At 39.4% G+C, this 19643-nt stretch overlaps 1 protein-coding gene across 2 annotated transcripts in view; it reads right to left on the reverse strand.

Moving 5' to 3' along the window:
- PSPH (phosphoserine phosphatase) overlaps positions 1-19614 on the reverse strand; it is a 34739-nt gene extending 15125 nt beyond the window's left edge. Inside the window, exons 1-2 of one of the 2 annotated variants that reach the window (XM_081346556.1) lie at positions 19502-19614; positions 15071-15126 (exon numbers count right to left, since the gene is read on the reverse strand). In XM_081346556.1, the coding sequence (XP_081202682.1) occupies positions 15071-15126 (56 nt within the window). In that variant the 5' untranslated portion in view covers positions 19502-19614. Of the gene's footprint in view, positions 1-9074; positions 9308-15070; positions 15127-19501 lie in introns of those variants that run through there. The other variant, XM_081346557.1, reaches the window with a different exon arrangement.
- Between the last annotated feature and the right edge of the window lie 29 nt (positions 19615-19643).

Below are 19643 nucleotides of genomic sequence, written 5' to 3' on the forward strand. Positions count from 1 at the left end.
CCCTCCAGGATTGGATTAGGCCTCTTCGTATCATCTCCCAGTCAGGGATAAGATCTTGTACCACAGAGGCTGGGACTTGTAAGAAATCTAAAAGCAAAGTCCTCCTTATTTTAGAAATGTACACTCCATTGGAAACCAATGCAGATGATGTTGTTTTCAAATGAACTGATTACATAGGAGAATATATGCAAATACCGCCCTTTGTTCTTGGCCTTTTTGCCTACAGGAGATATGCTAATAGCTTACATGTCTTGGACCTAATATCTGGGAAAAACCCTGCTTCTCTCCTTCTGAGATTTTGCCACCATTAAAATCAATTAAATCAGATATGATTAAAGAGAAGAAAAAATAATTGATCTCCAGAGGTTTAAGTTCTCCAAATGTCAATTTATATTGTTCATTATGTTTGAAAATATTTTCAAGATAAATAAGTAAAATGAGCCAAATTCAGCTAAAGTTTCTAATAACAGAATTGTAATATAATATACAAATTGACCTGGAGTGCCCTCAGGTTCATCTCTGTATCAATGTTTATGGGACTACAATGTAAGACTCATAAAACCAATGCAACAAGTTCAGACTAGTTAAAAAAGGGAAAGAAAATTTTCCATCAATTAGAAACTCTTCTGTCTCATCAAGTTCTGAAAAAGATTTCAGATAAAGCTTTAAAAAGAAACTGGACAGCCATTTGTCTGAAATAGTATAGGGTCTACTTAAGCAGGGGATTGGACTAGATTTCACTAGAAGTCCTCAAAGGTGACGTCCAATACTGTTATTCTGTTCTGTTCTGTTTTATTATAATTGTCCTGCCTCGTTCATAGATGAGATCCAAATGTACTATTCCCATTCATAATTTTCTCAGGGTTTTTGCCATTTGCTCTATCATTTTTCTCATAAATCAGTCAAGCAAACAAACAGCAGCAACCGATGAAGAGGGAAAGACAAAAGAGAGCTAAAGGATATTTTTGATTAGTGGTGTTAGGAATCCTTAGATTAGTTCTTAAACTTAAGTAAATGTGCAAGAGGACTGCAGCTATGGGCTTCGACCCTACTTACTCTTGAAGGGATATAAATCCTAGGTAATGTGGATGACACTGCATGCTTTAATGTTTGAGTGCCTTTAGGGTGTATATACATTTTAAATGGTAGATTCTTCCTTTCATGGCAACCTTCAGGGGTAGCAGAAAAGGGCACTGCTTTTGTTTAAAGCTCTTTCAAGTGGATAGTTTTAAAAAATTAAGCAATTATATAACATAATACATAGCTTGAAGTTTTGTTACAAAGAATGACTAACAGCTGAGTTCATAAAAAATGAAAAGTTAGGGTCTGTTTGATCATTATTCAATAATGTACAGTTGGCTTATGTGCAATAAAATAAGCTATATATCTGTTTATAACCACTAATCCCAACCAAATACTACTTCAACCAACTCTAAAACTTACCCAGAATGTATTTATTTATTAGATTTTCATCCTGCCTTTATAAGCAACTCAAGCAGTGAATATATTCATTCGTCTACCTATTTTCCTACAAGAACAATCCCGTGAGGTGGGTTGGACTGAGAGAGAGTGACTGGTCCAAAGTCATCCAGCCAGCTTTCATGCCTAAACCAGGATTAGAACTCACAGCCTCCTGGTTTCTATCCTGCTGCCATTACCATTTTTCAGGAATTTAGCAAATCATAAGTTTTGTTGCTCAATGGAACTGAAAAAAACAAGCAACTTAGAACAACATCCTTGAAAGGTAAACTAGACATCAATCAGGGCTACCCAGGTGATGCTCAATTTATCCTTTTTTTCCTAGTATGGCATTTTACATAAATTTGCAGATATGATTTAAGGAAGCTAAAGCAATGAATCACCATCCGGGGGTGGGTGGGCGAACAGTCCTCTGTTTTCTTATATCTTTTGTTCTTTAAATTTTGAACCTGAAGACATGGGCTGTCTAATTATTAATAACTTTATATAAGTAGCTTTGGACATCTTATTGGCTCTAGATAAATGAATAAATTATAGCATGGAGGGGATTATTGCCAAAGTAATAAAAACAGGCATGTGATTTAATTAGCATTTTTATCCATTTCTATTGGAAGTCAGCTCTAGGGACAGAAGAACCAACTGTGTTATTGCTGAAGAAGCTATCCAGCAAGCTGGAACTTTGAGGGTGTGATAGATTGCTGTTTTAGCATTGGGCAACAGAGAAAAGGTGGAGTGATTTGGATACTGATTACAGTCTCAGTAGTAGGAAATGGAAAAGTACTTTTGTTTTTTTTGCCAAGATGCTATTAGTACAGTAAAATTCAAGGAGAACGAGAATAAAAAATGGCATCGTCACATGTTTAAAGGATTAGTGATAATTTGATTCTGGCACTTGAAGCATAAGGACTGCTTCTAGTTCATTGCTTAGTTCATAAGCAATGAAAATGCCATTCTTAGCAGCAATTTATAACACTTAGATATCATCCCTTTCTCCGGACCCAGCAGAATCTTATCTAATTCCTGCAGATTCAGATAAATACCCCTTCCTTCCTTATCCTTCTTATACCTTGACTGGATCTGCAGGTAGGCCCACCACTCCAATTGAAACCCTTGCTGAGCCAGATCTTGTCGTGTTTTAAGTTCTCCCCTGCTATCTAAAAGTTCTTTGTAAGTTGGTCTTCTTCCCTTCTTGAGTAGGGTCGGATGGGTCAAGGCTTCCAAAGTTGATAACCAACACGGAATTTGCGCATAGTACTTAGCCCTTGTCTTATCCCAATTCCGAATCAGTATATCCCTTATGTAGTGGCGAGTAAACTGTTTGCTTGGAGGAGTACCTTCCCGCCAAAGTGCTGCATGCCATCCCTGCAGCAAATCAAATCCTTCCAAACTCAACAATCGATTATTCCTTAAACTTATCCATTCCTTGCCCCAAACTAAGAGGGCAGCCTGATAGTAAAGTTCCCAGTTCGGTAGGCCAAGGCCCCCTCTTTCCTTAATTTCTTGCATCATTTTTTTCCCAATCCTGGGCCGTTTCCCCTGCCATACGAATCTAGAAACTACCCCCTCTAACTCTTTTAAAAATTTCAGCGAAAGTTTAACTGGTGCTGTCTGAAAAAGAAAATTCCATTTCGGCAAAACATAAGATTTCACCGTGGCTACCCTTCCTAATAATGACAACTGTATCCTACCCCATTTTCCCAGGTCCATTTTTGTTTGTATCAGTAATTTAGAATAATTATCCTCCCTAATACTTGAACATCTTCCCGTCAACCAGATTCCTAAATATTTCACCTTCTTCACGATTTTAAGCCCTGTAGTGTCCTCTAACATCTGTTTACTTCTATTTGAAAGATTTTTCGTCAATATATTTGTCTTATCTTTATTTACTTGTAGACCAGCCACATTTCCAAATTCCTCAATCCTTTTTAGTAATTCCGTGCTGGATTCCAGAGGGTTTTCCAAAACGAAGACCATATCATCTGCAAACGCCTGCAGTTTATAAATTGGTCTCTTATCTGAAGCCCAGTAATCTCCTCATCTTTCCTTATTATTCTCAATAGGGGTTCTAAGGTTAGGATAAATAAGAGTGGGGAGAGTGGACAACCCTGCCTAGTGCCCTTACAGATATCAAATTTGTCAGTTAAATTCCCATTTATCAACAATCTCGCTTCCTGCTTAGTATAGATTGCTTTAATCATATTACAGAATTTAGCCCCAAACTCCATATGTTCCAACTGACACATCAGGAAATCCCAATTAACCGTATCAAATGCTTTTAGAGCATCGATAAATATTAAAGCTAATTGTTTATCTGGTCGGCTTTCATAATACTCCAGAACATTTAATATAATTCTGAGATTATCTTTTATTTGTCTAGTGGGAAGGAACCCATTCTGGTCTGTATGTATGAATTGGTTTAAGTAAATTTTTAATCTATCTGCAATTATTGTTGCAAATATTTTATAGTCTGAATTAAGAAGGGATATTGGCCTATAATTTTTAATATGCTTCAAAGGGAAATCATCCTTAGGAATCAAACTAATATTTGCCTCCAACCAAGTTTGCGGGACTATAGCCTCATCCAAAATTTCATTAAATAGATCTTTCATATGTTTTCCCAACGCTTCCACTAATACCTTATACAATTCTGCAGGAATTCCATCAGTGCCTGGGTTTTTTTGACATTTCTGTTGTCTGACCGCTTTTTCAATTTCTGCTATTGTTATCTCCTGATCTAAGGCCTCTTTCTCATTAGGAAATAACTTAGGAAGGTCTGACTCTGTCAGGTATTGTTTAATCCTCTCCTCAGGAACCTTTTCTTCCTGATATAATTCTGTAAAACACTCAATCGCTATCTTTTCTATCCCTTCTTTATCCCCTATCAGTGTCCCCCTCTTATCCTCTAACTGCTCAATTCTTCTACTTTCCTTCTCTTTCCTTATTCTATAGCTAAGCCATCTCCCTGGTTTATTGGCATATTCAAAATAGTTCTGCCTCGCCACCCTAATTTGACGTGCTATTTTCTCTTGGTCCACAAGGTTGAGTTTATGCCTCCAAAAATCCACCTGCTCCTTCCCGTACACTTTCTGTGGGTTTACCTGGAGACCCTTCTCTGCCTTAGTAAGTTGCTCAACAATTTCCCTCCTACTTTCCTCCTCCTTTCTACGTTTAACTGCCATCTGTTTTATTATCAAGCCTCTCAAATAAGCTTTAGCCGTATCCCAAACTATTCGCAGGGACATCCCTTCCGTCCTATTTTCTAAAAAAAACAGACTCATCTCTTGTTTAATTTTTTGTACAAAAACCGTATCCTTCAACCGTATCCTAATAGCCAAGATGCTATTAGTACAGTAAAATTCAAGGAGAACCAGAATAAAAAATGGCATCGTCACATGTTTAAAGGATTAGTGATAATTTGATTCTGGCACTAGAAGCATAAGAACTGCTTCTAGTTCATTGCTTAGTTCATAAGCAATGAAAATGCCATTCTTCTCTGAAAAGTGGGCTTCAGTTTTGGAACAGCCATCCAGTGAAGTGACCTCACTGTATTCCAGCTATTGCTGGGAATGAAATAAGACAAGGCAGTCTACAGGATGAAAATCTAACAGACACAGAAACGAGGTAAGAATACAACACATCAAAAAAAATTGGAGAATGGAGGCAGCAAGAGAAAAAATACAGCAGCATCACCAGACCTTCGGTTTAGACAGCCAGAGCCAAATAATCCCTACTCAGAAGTAAGTCCCATTAAGTTCAATGGGGCTTTACATTTCATTGGACAATTCAATAATAATACTCAATGGTGGGATTCTCTTGTAAGATGAATATCTTCTTTAATAAAAAAAATATATAATATTTAATATTATTAAATATTTTAATTTCCTTTTGTTACCAGAGTTTTAATTTGGAGGATTTATTATTTTTATTTGAATATTTTTAATTTTGTTTGTGCCACTTTGATGTAATGCAATAGGACAGGATAAGAATCTATATGAATAAATTAGGATATATTATGATATTTAATGCATCCCTTTGCTCTAATTTAAATATTCTTGTGTTTTCTTCCCAGCAGTCAAAATGCTAATGGTAAGTTTATGTGAGAAAAGGCTAGGGTTTTCTATATTTAGGTTGTAATGAAAAATACTGCCTATATTAGCAATGTGAACTAATACATACATAAAGAATGTGATGGATGCCTTATAGGATCTGACAAAGATCTATTCAGTCCATATTCTGCTTCCACTGTGACCATCCAGATGCTTCTAAGAAACCTAGAAGCAAAGAAGGAAGGAAATCCCTGTCCTATTGTCCATCCCCAAGACAATATATCTGGAAATAAACAGCTTCTGAAGATGGACATAATGAGTTGCTATCGCTATAGAAGATACTGAAAGATGTTCTGTACTCCCACAATTGCATTTAATCCCATTTGAATGAAAACACACATTATTTGATTGCTTCTATTCATGTTTTCTTAACATAATTAATCTTTTTTCCTCTTGCTCAGTTTCTCATGGTGAAGAGGAATTAGTATATGCTTTCCACCTTTGGAACTGAAAAAAAAAGCCTGTGGGCAGAGTTGAGCACTAGAAGGCAGTAGAGACTGCTGCACAATCCATCAATGCCTGATGTGAGAATTTGAAGTGGCTTCCTCTTATATGACATGATTCGGCAATCAAAGTCACACAGAATTTTGTACAAAGCTGGCCATGGTTTGGTGAACAAACTTTAGTAAAGCTAATAATCATTTAGTGCGATATGCGATCCTGCTAGTGTGCCATCTTTCTTGCTTGGTTCTTGCTTTGAGCTTTGTCTCATTCATTCTTTGCCTAGTTCAGCACACAGTGGGTTGATCCTTACTAACAGTTACTTTCTGGAGACACAATTGGCAAGACCCCAGAAGGTAATTGGGGCATGCCAAGGGGAGACAAAAGCCTCGTTGCTGCATCATCAGGGACATCAAACAACATAGCCTGAGAAAATGTGCAACCTACCACTTATATGCTTGCTCTTTGTCCACCTTGGCTGAAAACAGTCAAGTAGATGAGTCCAGAATATCTTTTTAGAAAAGAGAGAGTGCTAGCTTTGAGAAAAAATAAGTGGGTAGCCTCTCTTAAACAGGCCAGTCCTAGATTTCAAAGATTAAAAAAAATTGTTGACAATGATGAATCATCCTTTTTAAAGCAAGGAACTTGAACTGGCAGTTTCAAAAATCTGTTTTGTTTTTGTTTTGTGCAAAGCAATTCACTCTAATCACCAAGAAGAAAAAGAAAGTTGTGTTTATATATTTAAAAACATTTTAAAGCAGCAATTTTAAGCAGGATTTTTGTTAATATTATATATATATATATATATATATATATATATATATATATATATATATATGCAAATTATTCAAATTGCTAATAAAGAATTTTGGGAGGCTGAGATGATCATTTCGAACTCTTTATGTTCTCATCAGTCAGTCATACCCTTTATCTGAGATTCGAACCTGGGCTGATGATATATTAAGCAGTTGTTTTAACTTCCTGAGCCACAGGTTCTTTCTCTCTTTTATTAGCTAGAAGGCAAGGCAAATGTGTGTTAAGTATTTGTCAAGGCTTTTTGAAAGCACCTTGCTAATTAACTCTTTCATTCCTGTTTTTGGCCTGACTCAAGGCTTATCCACAGGATATAGTCAACTTATGACAGCTCATTATTTGTGCAAATTATTCAAATTGCTAATAAAGAATTTTGGGAGGCTGAGATGATCATTTCGAACTCTTTATGTTCTCATCAGTCAGTCATGTTCTCATCAGTCAGTCACATATATATATTTGTTTTCTGAGGTTTTCGCGGGTGTTTGTATGTGGATCTTTGGTCATTCGGGTTTTATATATATGTAGCTATTTCTTGCCAGCTTTCTTGAAAATTTTTAGAATTTTCTGTCCATAGGCAAAGTAAGAATAATGAAAATAATTTAAAAAACAGCAACACTAATCTCATTAAGCATATTAATAATGATATTTTTTTAAGATATGAGCTTCCCTCTGCAGGGGAATCTGATTCTACCTTTCTTCAACCTTTACAAAATAGAGACAAAATACGGAAATACAGTATGATTCTATCAGGGACTGGGAACATCATCTGTGGAATCTGTTACCTGGAACAATAAACAGTTCAGTAATGTTAAAAATACTAACCCAGTTTCTTGGCCTGGTGGAAGAAAATCCCAACAACAGCAAGCAGACTCTCTCTATAAAGATAGTGAATTAAAACAGGGGTCCCCAATCCCTGGTCCATGGACCGGTACTGGGCCACGGCATGCCCGCAACCGGCCCACACAAACAAGCAAAGTCCCATCTGTGGGATGCAGGCAGCACACAAAGCCACGCACTCTCTGGTCCATGGAAAAACCTTTCTCTACGCAACTGGGCCCTGGTGCCCAAAAGGTTGGGGGCCTCTGAATTACAAGACCTTTGGCAGATCTCAGTAAACAATATATGTGAATTCTGTGCTCTTCTGTGACTCTTAGGGTTGTTTTTTCTTTCTCACCCTTGCTGAACCATTCATCAGCTTAGAACACTGGTGTCTATACTGGAAATGCTGCAGAAAGCTAGTAGTTGTGAGAAATTTGCTTGACCCATCCACTGCAAACAGTTTTCCACAAAATCCAGCTGATTTCCATGTACAAAACTGACCGCAGAACTGCAGCTCAGAGAAACTGAAGGCTGTTTACAAAAAGGATTTGAAAAGTTCTGCTTTTCTTGCTTTCTCTTTTTCTTTTTCAAAAGATTTCCTTTCATTAGCACATTGTTTCAATTTCTTTCCGATAATCACACTGAATACTGTGGTTAATGAAGATATGTTTTCTCACCCCACAGAATCCTGCATTGTTTTCCTCTGGCAAAATAAAACATTTCTCCAACATCAGAATATGTGGCATGGGCTTAAATTGCTTTTAAAAATAAAGATTACTACCTTAAAAATAGAAGCTTAAAATGCCTTCAAAACAGTGGTCAGATTTATTATAAATATATCTATTGGGGTGATTACTGATGGGAGCAAAATGGAATCTCTATACTCGATAGCAAATCTTTCTAAGCACGTAAACAAGATATCAATTTCATAACCTGTGCCTTGGTTTCCTTGAAGAATCTGACTAACCATTGTAAAAAACAAGCTACTGGATTAGATGATCTGCTTTACTTTGAGTGTAATCCAGCAGAGTTCTTCATAATAAGATTTCCCCTGAAACAAGTGTTGATGATTTGGATATAGTTTGTCTTATATTGTTAAAAGCCTTTTACCAGAGGGATAGGAGCCTCAAAATGACACATGTTATGCAGTATGCAGACAGAACAATCTTCTGCTCCAGATTGAGATGCTGATGTTTTCCCTCTTTGGGATTGCATCATTCATTCATTGTACATTACAAAAGGGCCCAGCTCTTCATCCAGCACCACTGCAAAAACAGTATCAACCAGCAGAGGGTTTGGAAGCTAATTCTCTGTGTTAGCTGTCAGTTTGAAGAAGCCGCAAAATCGGAGGGGAAAAAAGAAGAAAAGAAAGGAAATGGAAATACGTTCCCTGAATTTAAACTCCCAGAAACTTACAGTATGGTGGTGTCCTTTGCAATTTTGGACGTCAATGCCAGCTACCTCCTGACTGTGGAGCGGAGAGAAGGATCAGAGAAGTCCTTCAGTCACATAGATGCAAAAGCACCAAATGAACTGGAAGCCAGCCACATTTACTGAACAGCCCTCTTAATTCTGCTGAGCAAGCAGTGGCCCTCCTTTTTAAAAAAATCCCTGCTTACATGAAAGCAAAGGGCTCAGGCTGTTTACAGAAAGGCTTAGGAAAGAAACGTGTAATTTTGCACTTTGGGGGGGAGGAGTCCCTCAAACCCAGCCCTGCAAGATTCCCGATTGGTCAAAGAGAAGCCGGCAGAGAGAAAGTGGGTGGAGAAGGGGGCGGAAAATTGTCTTGATTTGAACAAGTCACCTTGAACTTGCCAAGTCTGTAGGAGTCAGATTAAGGGATGGGGAGCTGTGCCAGAGGGCCTGGCATGGAAGGCAACCTGAAGAAGGAAAGTGAAGGGTCAAAAAGCTACTGACTGCAGCAAGACAAGGGGAAGAAGCCTGAGGGCTGAAAGAGCAATTAATGTGGTGCAGTTTTGAGGCAGGCAGGAAAGTGTAAACTGTTTCTCCAAAAAGGATCCACAGATGTAAAATCGTGGCACACATTTTGTTTGCAGCAGTTCATCTCTTTCAGTCTTTTTTTTTTAGTGATCTCTGTTTGCATACGTAATTTTGCTTGTTATGAAACTCCAGCGCCTTATCCATTCTGGATTGTATTGTGAAGAAAAGTTACTTAGCACGGAGCCTCTGTTATGCCTGCTGGGCTCTCCTGGACTGCTTTCATGAACATGAAAGTGAACATACACTTTCAAACCTCCCCACAGTCCTCTGCAATTCAACAGTTAGTAAATAAACTGTGTTCTGCAGAAGCTTGTCTTTCTTACCCATGAAAAATATTATGGGTAAACTTCTAAGGTGTTCCCAAATAAATCAAAATAAGTTTTAAAATCATAGCTCCCCATTTCAACTTTAGGTAGTAACAGGAGTTATTTTAAGAGACAGTATATTATATTGTCATATAGTATGAAGGCAAAGCTTAGAGCCATGAGCTGAAAGAGACCAAAAATGCTCAGCCCCTTATTTGAAGGCAGGATATTACCCAACATCCACACCCACATTCTCTATCTATGCATCTTTTGAGCCTTTCCTTTTTTATATAATATCTTTATTAAGTTTCAACATCATGCATTAAAATACAAACTAACATAAAAGGGAAAGGGAAAATAATAAAGGGACAAAAAAGTACATCAAATAAATATAACAAAAGTGAACTTTGATTTGTAAATAACCTTATTTTTTTTTTAAAAAAATACGATATTTCTCTAGTCAAATCTCATCTCTTGAGCCTTTCCAAATTTTCCAAAGACAATTTTACCACAGGAAAAGTCACACCTCTCAAGCAATTTCTGTATCTGACATTTCAGCAGGGGAGATCGGTTCTTGTTTTATGTTAGCATATGGTGTGAACCTTGTCAATTTAATATTTATGATTCAGTATTTTGTGCAACATCAGAAAATGAGTTAAATTAATAACTAGATTGTGTCTTATAAATTACACAGCCTATATGGGTATTGTTCTACCTGCATTAATTTTTCAAATATATGAGAACATTTAAAAAATCACAACTTTTCTGTGTACCTCAGTCTCTCCCAAAAAGTTGAAACATTCTTGTGTAACACCTTTCAAAATCAAGTAGGTATACTGTTCATTACTCTATCCATTCGATTTGATTATAATAGGTTTTATAGTTGTATTCCTGGAGTGCTTCATGAAAACAGTATTGCATTAGTCCCTCCCTTTTGTAATGTGTTGTGATGTTGTTTGTACTGTAGTGAGCTTGTGATCCAGCCATAGGATGGCCACTGCTCAAGGAGTGTAATTCTGCTTTAATTATTTTGAAGAAAACAGTAAGAATTTGTGGACATTTGTGGTAAAACATATATCTGAAATTACACTGCATAACTTTAATATATATATGATCTCACTAGAATTTTCCAGACAAAGAAATAAACCCAGTAATGAGATTAATCAATCCTCTGTTGATCACACGATACTAAGTGGTGACTGCAATTATAAGCAATTTTAGTATATTCCTGTGCTGAAATGCTATTTCAAGGCAATAAAATAATATTTAAATTGTACAGCTGGTTTTACTCAATAGGGTGCTCTCACTAAATGGGATGTTTTGGCTTTTTACCAGTGTACCGGCATGAATAGATAAAAATGTCCAAATGCAGACTTGCCAGAACATCAGCACTAGAAATTTGGAAGGCAACAGAAATTTGTCACCATGGCAAACATGGAAGCCTGGGAGTGAATGGTGAGAGGTATTTATATGACATCTTAATCAGTTTTATCTGGAAGAAAGGAGAAGCAATATAACTTTCTTCTCAATTCCAGTGGCTTTGATGCAAATCATTGGTTTCACACACCGTTAAGAGTTGCTGGGAACAGGCGAAGGAGCTCAAAGCAGATTGCCAGTTTCCTTCTGCACTGTACATCCAATTGATCAGTTGGCTAGCAGGAAGAATGGTGTAGGGGCTACACAAGCTTCTCTTAAATGTTTGGTTATATAGACCAGTTGAAAGTTGATAAACCTGATCTGGGCATTATCTATGAATTATCTATGTTTAAGATAAATAGTTATATTTAATGGATTATCCATATATGTCAGTGAATCTGTCAGGACTGTTAAACATACATTACACACTTATACATATATTTTAACAGACCCCATTTAGAGAAATGCATGGTATGGCGATAACTATGGCAAACTAAAGGGCATGTCTGAAAAACTATTTCCATTCCTCAATTCCACAAAAGCAGTTTGAAGCAAACGTGCCAAATTTATTCACTCCTGGAATGCTGAGAATAATGAACCAATCTGCATTTTCCCTCTGGCTGACCAGTAGGAGCTTAAAAAAAGTAAGTGGCTCAAAAACATTAACTGTGAGAGGGACCTTGGAGTCCTAGTGGATGATCACTTAATCATGAGCCAGTAGTATGCGGCAGCAGCCAAAAAAGCTAACACAATCCTTGATTGTATGAACAGAGGCAAAGAATCAAAATCACGTGAAGTATTAGTACCGCTTTATAAAGCCTTAGTAAGGCCACATCTGGAATACTGCATCCAGTTTTGATCACCACATTACAAAAAAGCTGTTGAGACTTTGGAAAAAGTGCAAAGAAGAGCAACTAAGATGATTAAAGGCCTAAAGACTAAAACATATGAAGAATGGTTATAGGATTTGGGTTTGGCTAGTCTAGAGAAAAGAAGGACTAGGGGGGACATGATAGCAATATTCCAGTATTTGAGGGGCTGCCACAAAGAAGAGGAGGTCAACTTATTTTCCAAAGCACCAGAAGGCAAGAAAAGAAACAACAGATGGAAAACAATCAAGGAGAGAAGCATCCCGGAATTACAGAGAAACTTCCTAACAATGAGGACAATTAACTGGTGGAACAGCTTGCTGTCTGAGGTTGCAGGCGCTTCATCAGTAGAGGTTTTTAAGAAGAGATTGGACAGTCACTTGTCTGAAATGGTAGAGGTTTCCTGCTTGAGGAGGGGGTTGGACTAGAAGACCTCCAAGGTCCCTTCCAACTCCATTCTGATAGATTGATTGATTGATTGATTGATTGATTAAGTGAGTGAGTGAAGTAAACAAGTATTCCAAGCTAACATTAGTTGCTATTCCTAAAGCAACAATAAAAATCCCACAGCCAAAGGCAAATGAAATAAATGGCTATTGTCCCTCCGTACCTTTTTCCAATGTATGTTGTATGCTTTTGTTTCGATTATTTGAACTGTTGGTAATAAGATGAAGCTGCCTGATTAACAAATCATAATTCTTCCTGAATTAAAAATTCCATTGAAAGCTGTGGCATTGACATAATGTCACTTAATCAGTTTTGCATCCCAGCATTTTTCGTCAACACTGTTCAGAACTGGAATGGTGACTGATATTGAGAAGATGTAGTAAGTTCTGAACAAAATGCTTACTTTCTTTTGGTGGAACTAAAATTAATTGCACAGGCATTTGTGGGTTGTAAAAATTCATAAGGCTACCAGACATCAACAAGTAGAATATTCTTTATAAGCTCAGACTGCTGAAACTCAGGTGGTAGAAGAGGGAGAAGATGAGAGAGATCTAGGGGTCCTGGTAGACCACCACTCAGGTATGAGCCAGCAGTGGTCAGGAGCTGCCAGAAAAGCTTATACAATCTTAGGTTGCACCACAGAGGGATAATTTCTGGATCACATTTGGATGATGAGACCACATTTGGAATACTGCATCCAGTTCCAGTCACCAAGATATAAAACAGATTCTAGATAGAGTGCAGAGAAGAGCAACGAAGATAAGAGGTCTAGCCATACGGTGAACTAAATATAGGCAACTAACAAAGAGAAAGACTGGAGTGATATGATAGTATCTTCCAGTACTTGAGAGGTTGTCACAGAGAAGACAGGGTTGACCTATTCTCCAAGCACTTGAGGGCAGGACAAGTACTAACGGGTGGAAGGATCATTAAAGAGAGATCCATCCTAGAACTAAGGAGAAATCTATTGACAATGAGAAGAATTAATCAGTGGAACAGCTTGCCTCCAGAAGTTGTGGGTGCTCCATCACTGGAGGTTTTCAAGAAGAGACTGGACAGCCATTTGTCCAGAATGGTACAGTATAGTGTCTCCTACTTGAGCAGCTGATTGGACTAGGATCTCCAAGGTCTCTTCCAACCCTATTATTCTATATTCTATGTTCTTCTAATAGAAAACAACCTGATCACAAGCTCTGTAGAATTTGACTTTACAAGAAGCAAAATAAAAAATGAATTGTCTCAATTGTCACAGTTATCGTCACTATTAATCAGATCTGCTTTTGAATTTGTAGCAAAGTCTTTCTGTGGAAGGGTCTGAGGAGGAAGTTGCATAGGAACATTGTCTATATAGGTATGCCTTTGAGTCAGTCTTGAATCCTGGCAACAAGTCTCTACGGTTTTCTTGGCAAGATTTCAGAAGTGGTTTGCCCTTGCTTCTTTCTTCCTAGGGTTGAGAGAGAGCTACTGGCCCAAGGTCATCCACTGGGCTTTTTGCATAAGAGAGAACTGCATACATACTGAAAACTCTTAATTGCTGAAATCACAAGTTCAAAGATTTCACCCTGTTCCAAGATTCTGCTATACCCTGGATTTAGATATATAGGAAGTACACTATTAGATTTCCCAAAGCCCAATATCTTTCTTTTCCTTTGTTGGATTAAAAAAAGAGATCAGTTTAATTAGCACTGCAGGTTTAAGCTGAATGGTGTCTAAAATGTATTCCCAACCAACACTATTCTCTCCATTACACCTCTGAAATTGCTCTCAGCCATAGTGTAGAGGACAATCAGTTTCAGAATCGCTTGAGAACTAACATCTACGGTACATTTTCTACAAGCCAGAAAAGGAAGACAAGTTTTTCAATGAAGTATGAATGCACTGCCCTCTAGTGATTGATTCTATATAGTTCAAGGAATATAAAAGAACCATGTATAAATAAATATGGTAGCCTAGATACATACAGACAGACTTCAGATTAGGAATTCAAAACCAGAAAAGAATATATTATCTTCTTTTCCAATGGTTTATAAGCATGTTATTGTCCCTGCATCTTGTGAAAAGTTTCATTCTAACACATCCATCCATAAGGATGTTCCAGCTTAGAGTGAAATGCCAACCAACTAACAAATCAATATGATGTGTGAATACAACTTTAGACATGCTGTTATATGTGGAGATAAGAACAGTGGACAACCGCCAGGCTGTTCTTGCATTTATCTGGCAAACCTTATTAAAAAAAACACCCAAAAAGAATATTTCTCCCAAGAATCTGTTAAAAAAATTGAATGCAAAAACCATAGTATGCAAATGGAAACAATATAAGGTAGTAAATTTTAAAATTTGGAAACTAAGCTAGAATGGAGGCTTCGTTTACCTGTTTCCTTTTTTCTTAAAGCACATCACATTATGAAGAGGGCCCAATGCAAACATCTGTAAAATGGAAAGTATGCGTGATTCTCTCAAAATAAATTACAATATATATTATTCACAATACATAAGAAATTCTTAAAAGGTTTGTAAACTACGATATATAATACTATGGGGAAAATTAATAGCTGTAATTGCATTAAGGTAACACAAAGGTAAAGGTTTCCCCTGTCCAGTTGTGTCTGACTCGGGGGGGGCAGTGCTCATCTCCATTTCTTAGCCAAGGAAGCCAGCATTGTCCAAAGACACTTCTGGTCTTTGGTCATATGGTCAGCATGACTATAAACCAAGGTGCATGGAACACTATTACCTGCCTATTGAAGTGGTACCTATTTATCTACTTGCTTTGCATGTTTTCGAACTGCTAAGTGGGCAGGAGCTCAGGCAAATAAACTCACCCCATTGTATGGCACTCAGTTCTTGAACCTGAGTCTTTAACTGCTGAGCCATCACATTCCCAATATAATATACAGGTAGTCCTCGAGTTACGAGTGCAATGAAGCCTGCCCATTCCACTCATAACTTGAAAACCCGTAGAGTGAATCTCATACCTCGAACGAGATTACTCCCTTGCTCGTTAAAATGCATGCAGCTTATTAAGCAAACATGAGGTATCTCAGGATGGGGAAGGCCATGAAGGACCTAGTGATGGAACAGGCCCCCTAAGATACTGCATGCTTCCCCCTCCCTTCCTGCTGCGGTGGACTCAGCTGGAAAAGATCTGTCTCCTCTCTGCCACGGTTCTGCTGGTGCCCGGATCTGAGGCCAGGGGATGCTTCTGCAGGCCCCCCCCCAGTGGCCTGATCTGGACTCTGGAGGCCTTTTCCAGGCCGCTGCTGTCCAGATCTGAGGCTGGCAAACACTTCTGCGCTGCCCCTGCAGCCCAATCCGGGCTCCGGAGGCCTTTTCCAGGTCACCACTGCCCGGAACTCAGGCAGGGGAATGCTTCTGCGCCACCCCTGCAGCCCAATCTGAGCTCTGGAGGTGTTTTCCAGGCCACTGCTGCCTGGATCTAAGGCCAGGGAATGCTTCCACACACACCCTGCAGCCCGATCTGGGCTCCAGAGGCCTTTTCCAGGTTGCTGCTGCCTGGATTTGAGACAGGAAACACTTCCGCGCCCCCACCCTGTGGCCCAATCTGGGCTCCTGAGACCTTTTCCAGGCTACTGCCTCCTGGATTTGAGGCTAGTGAATGCTTCCACAGCCCCGCCCCCCGGTGGCCCAATTGGGCCTGGAAAATGCAGGGGGGGGGCACGCGAAGGCATTCCCTGGCTTTAGATCTGGGCGGCAGCGGCCTGGAAAACACCTCCAGAGCCCAGATCACGCTGCGGTGTGTGTGTGTGTGTGTGTGTGTGTGTGTGTGTGTGTGTGTGTGTCACAGAAGCGTTCCCCAGCCTCAGATCTGGGCGGCAGCAGCCTGGGAAAGGCCTTGGGAGCCCCGATTCAGCCTCCGGAGGAAAGACTGAGCAAGTCTAGTATCAATAAGTCTCTGAATCAGGAATCCCTCCATTTTGTCTGGATTGTGTCTAATTTTTTACATCCAAACATCAGGTCATGTCTTCTATTGAATCTCTCAATAGGCCCAGGGTAGATCTGTATAACAAACATACATATTGTACATAAGTACTGCATATTGATGATACAGTCCTTCATCCCAAACTCCTGGATTATTTCTCCCAACAGTTTCTATAGTTACTCATTCCAAGATATGGGAAAGAACCATAAGACATTCCATAAAGAACATATTCTGTACTTCTGTAACTATTCTTGGAGCAAATTCTCATAGTTACCAACATTTGGCCCCATTTGCAACACTGTGCCCTCACAAGCAATCCAGAGATACTGTGGTTGATATTATAAAAAACTGCTAAAGGATCTAGGACAAAGATGATCCCACTCCCTCCACTCAAGTCCTGCTTTAGGCCATCCATCAGACCAACCAATGCTTTTTCAGACCAGGTCTGAACCCAATTGCCATGAGCGTAGATTATCTGTATTCTCCAGAGCTCTTGACAATTATAGCCCCACTATTTTTTCAATAATCTTCCCCAGGAAGAGACAATTAGAGATAGGACAGTAGTTGTCCAATTTTATTCAATCAGACCTCCTGAGAATGCATTAGCCTCTACCAACTCCCATTTCTTCAAAGAAGCATTGACTATATCCTGTATCACTAGCCACTTTTACTCGCCGGGTGGGGCAAGGGTCTGATCTACAGCTGGCTGAGTTAAAATTGCAGAGGACTATATCCATTTCCTTAGAATCTATAGCAGCATCCCCCAACCTTTTGGGCACCAGGGACTGATTCCATGGAGAGAGGTTTTTCTGCAGATCGGAGGGGACATGGTTTTGTTGGCTGCTTGCATCCTGTGGATGGGGCTTCGCTTGTTTGTGCTGACTAGTTTCTGGCATACTGCCGGTCCCTGAAATGGGGATTGGGGACCCCTGATCTACAGGATAAAAAAAGCTGTCATTTCTATAGATTCTGCTCATCTGACTTCCAACTTAGAATGAATGGGAATGATTGTATCACCAAATTGCTTGGCCAGACAAACTAATATCCACTGGATCTTCCAGCACATCCTTTCCCAAAAGTGTCTGGGACATTTTGAACAATGTACTGCAATTTGATGGATGTAATAAGGGCAGAGATGAAATTATGCTTTGTTGTCTTCATCACCACAGAGTAAGCTCAAACGTAAGCTCTAACTCATGTCTGGTCACATTTGCTTCTTGTTTTTTCCAATCATTATTCCAATCATTATTCATCCATTTCATTTCTCAGAGGCCCTCATTGAACCACTGGGCTACATAGAGTTAGCAGGCGAAGAAAGGCTGCTCAGGGGTAAGCTTATCAAAGAATTGAGGCCTTTGAACTATGGTGCTGGAGAAGACTCCTGCGAGTCCCTTGGACTGCAAGGCGATCAAACCAGTCAGTCCTAGAGGAGATCAACCCTGACTGCTCTTTAGAAGTGCAGATCATGAAGTTGAAACTCAAATACTATGGCCACCTAATGAGAAGGAAGGACTCACTGGAGAAGAGCCTAATGCTGGGAAAGGTTGAGGGCAAGAGAAGAAAGGGATGACAGAGAATGAGGTGGATGGATGGAGTCACTGAAGCAGTAGGCGTGAGCTTAAATGGACTCCAGAAGATGGTAGAGGACAGGAAGGCCTGGAGGAACATTGTCCATGGGGTCGCGATGGGTCGGACACAACTTCACTGCTAACAACAACAAAGCTTATCAAATGCCCTAGCACCTCTGTGTCCCAGAGATCAACAAGATAGCCAAAAGATAGTCAAAAGCAAAAATGTCATTAGAAAAACCTGCTATGTCCATCAGATATCTGGGGAAAAGGTAAGTCCCTTCTCCCTGGCAGGTCTAGATAGGCCCATGGTTGTCGTGACAGCCATAAAACCCTAAGCTGCCTCTGATTTCAAAGAGGGAAAATTTAAATCACGCAGCATTAGCAGTCTAGGCCACAACACCTCCACCATGAGATTAAGCAGCTTGATCAAGCGATACTGCCATGCAATTGGAAGGATGTTAGGATTGCCATCCCAGCCTGTTCCTTTGGCCCCAGGTCTTGAGCATGTATTTATTAGAACAAAAGAAAATTTTAAAAAACAAAAACTTAATATTAGGACCTTTGACCTCTATTTATTCTGAAGAATATGGCATAATTAATGTTACCTAAGTATAAAACAGGGGACACGGTGGCTCAGTGGGTTAGGACACTGAGCTTGCCGGAAGGTCGGCAGTTTGGCGGGTCGAATCCCAAGTGCCACATAACAGAGCGCCTGTTACTCGTCCCAGGTTCTGCCAACCTAGCAGTTCGAAATCACGTAAAAATGCAAGTAGAAAAATAGTAACAGCGTTCCATGCGACTTTGGTGTCTAGTCATGCCGGCCACATGACCATGGAGACATCCTCGGAGAAGCGCTGGCTTTTCGGCTTTGAAATGGAGATGAGCACCGGCCCCTAGAGTTGGAAACAACTAGCACGCATGTGCAGGGGAACCTTTACCTTTTTAAGTATAAAACATTGCAAATAATTCGGTATTAATGGCCAGATTTCAAAATCACAAGAAGAGTGGAATTATTTTAAATATAGGACACTCCTATATTTATTTTTTTGATTTTGTTCAGCACGAGTTCAGGGGAGAATCCCATGGGTGCATGTGTGCATACATAAACAGTTGTTAAGCAATGCAGATAGCAAAATGTACTTTAAAATTTAACCTAATCAGATGTTATAGTATTATTTTAATTTTTTATAAATATTCCTGACGTACTTTAAAAATGCAGACCCGCCACCATTTTGCATAGCAACTGTCCCCCAACCGCCACCCTAGCCGTTAGGAAACCCAGTGGACTTACGAGCGACGCAGATATTTGACCAATAGGAATGAGAGGCGGGCTTTCAGAAGACCAATAGCAGCCCAACTGCTTAGGCCTTGATACGGACTATTCTAGAATGAAGGAGGCTGTGACGTCTAGGCCCAGCCCTCGTTGCGTCAGA

This window comes from Vipera berus (assembly GCF_964194415.1).
Source record: "Vipera berus genome assembly, chromosome: 1".
Lineage (NCBI taxonomy): Eukaryota > Metazoa > Chordata > Lepidosauria > Squamata > Viperidae > Vipera > Vipera berus.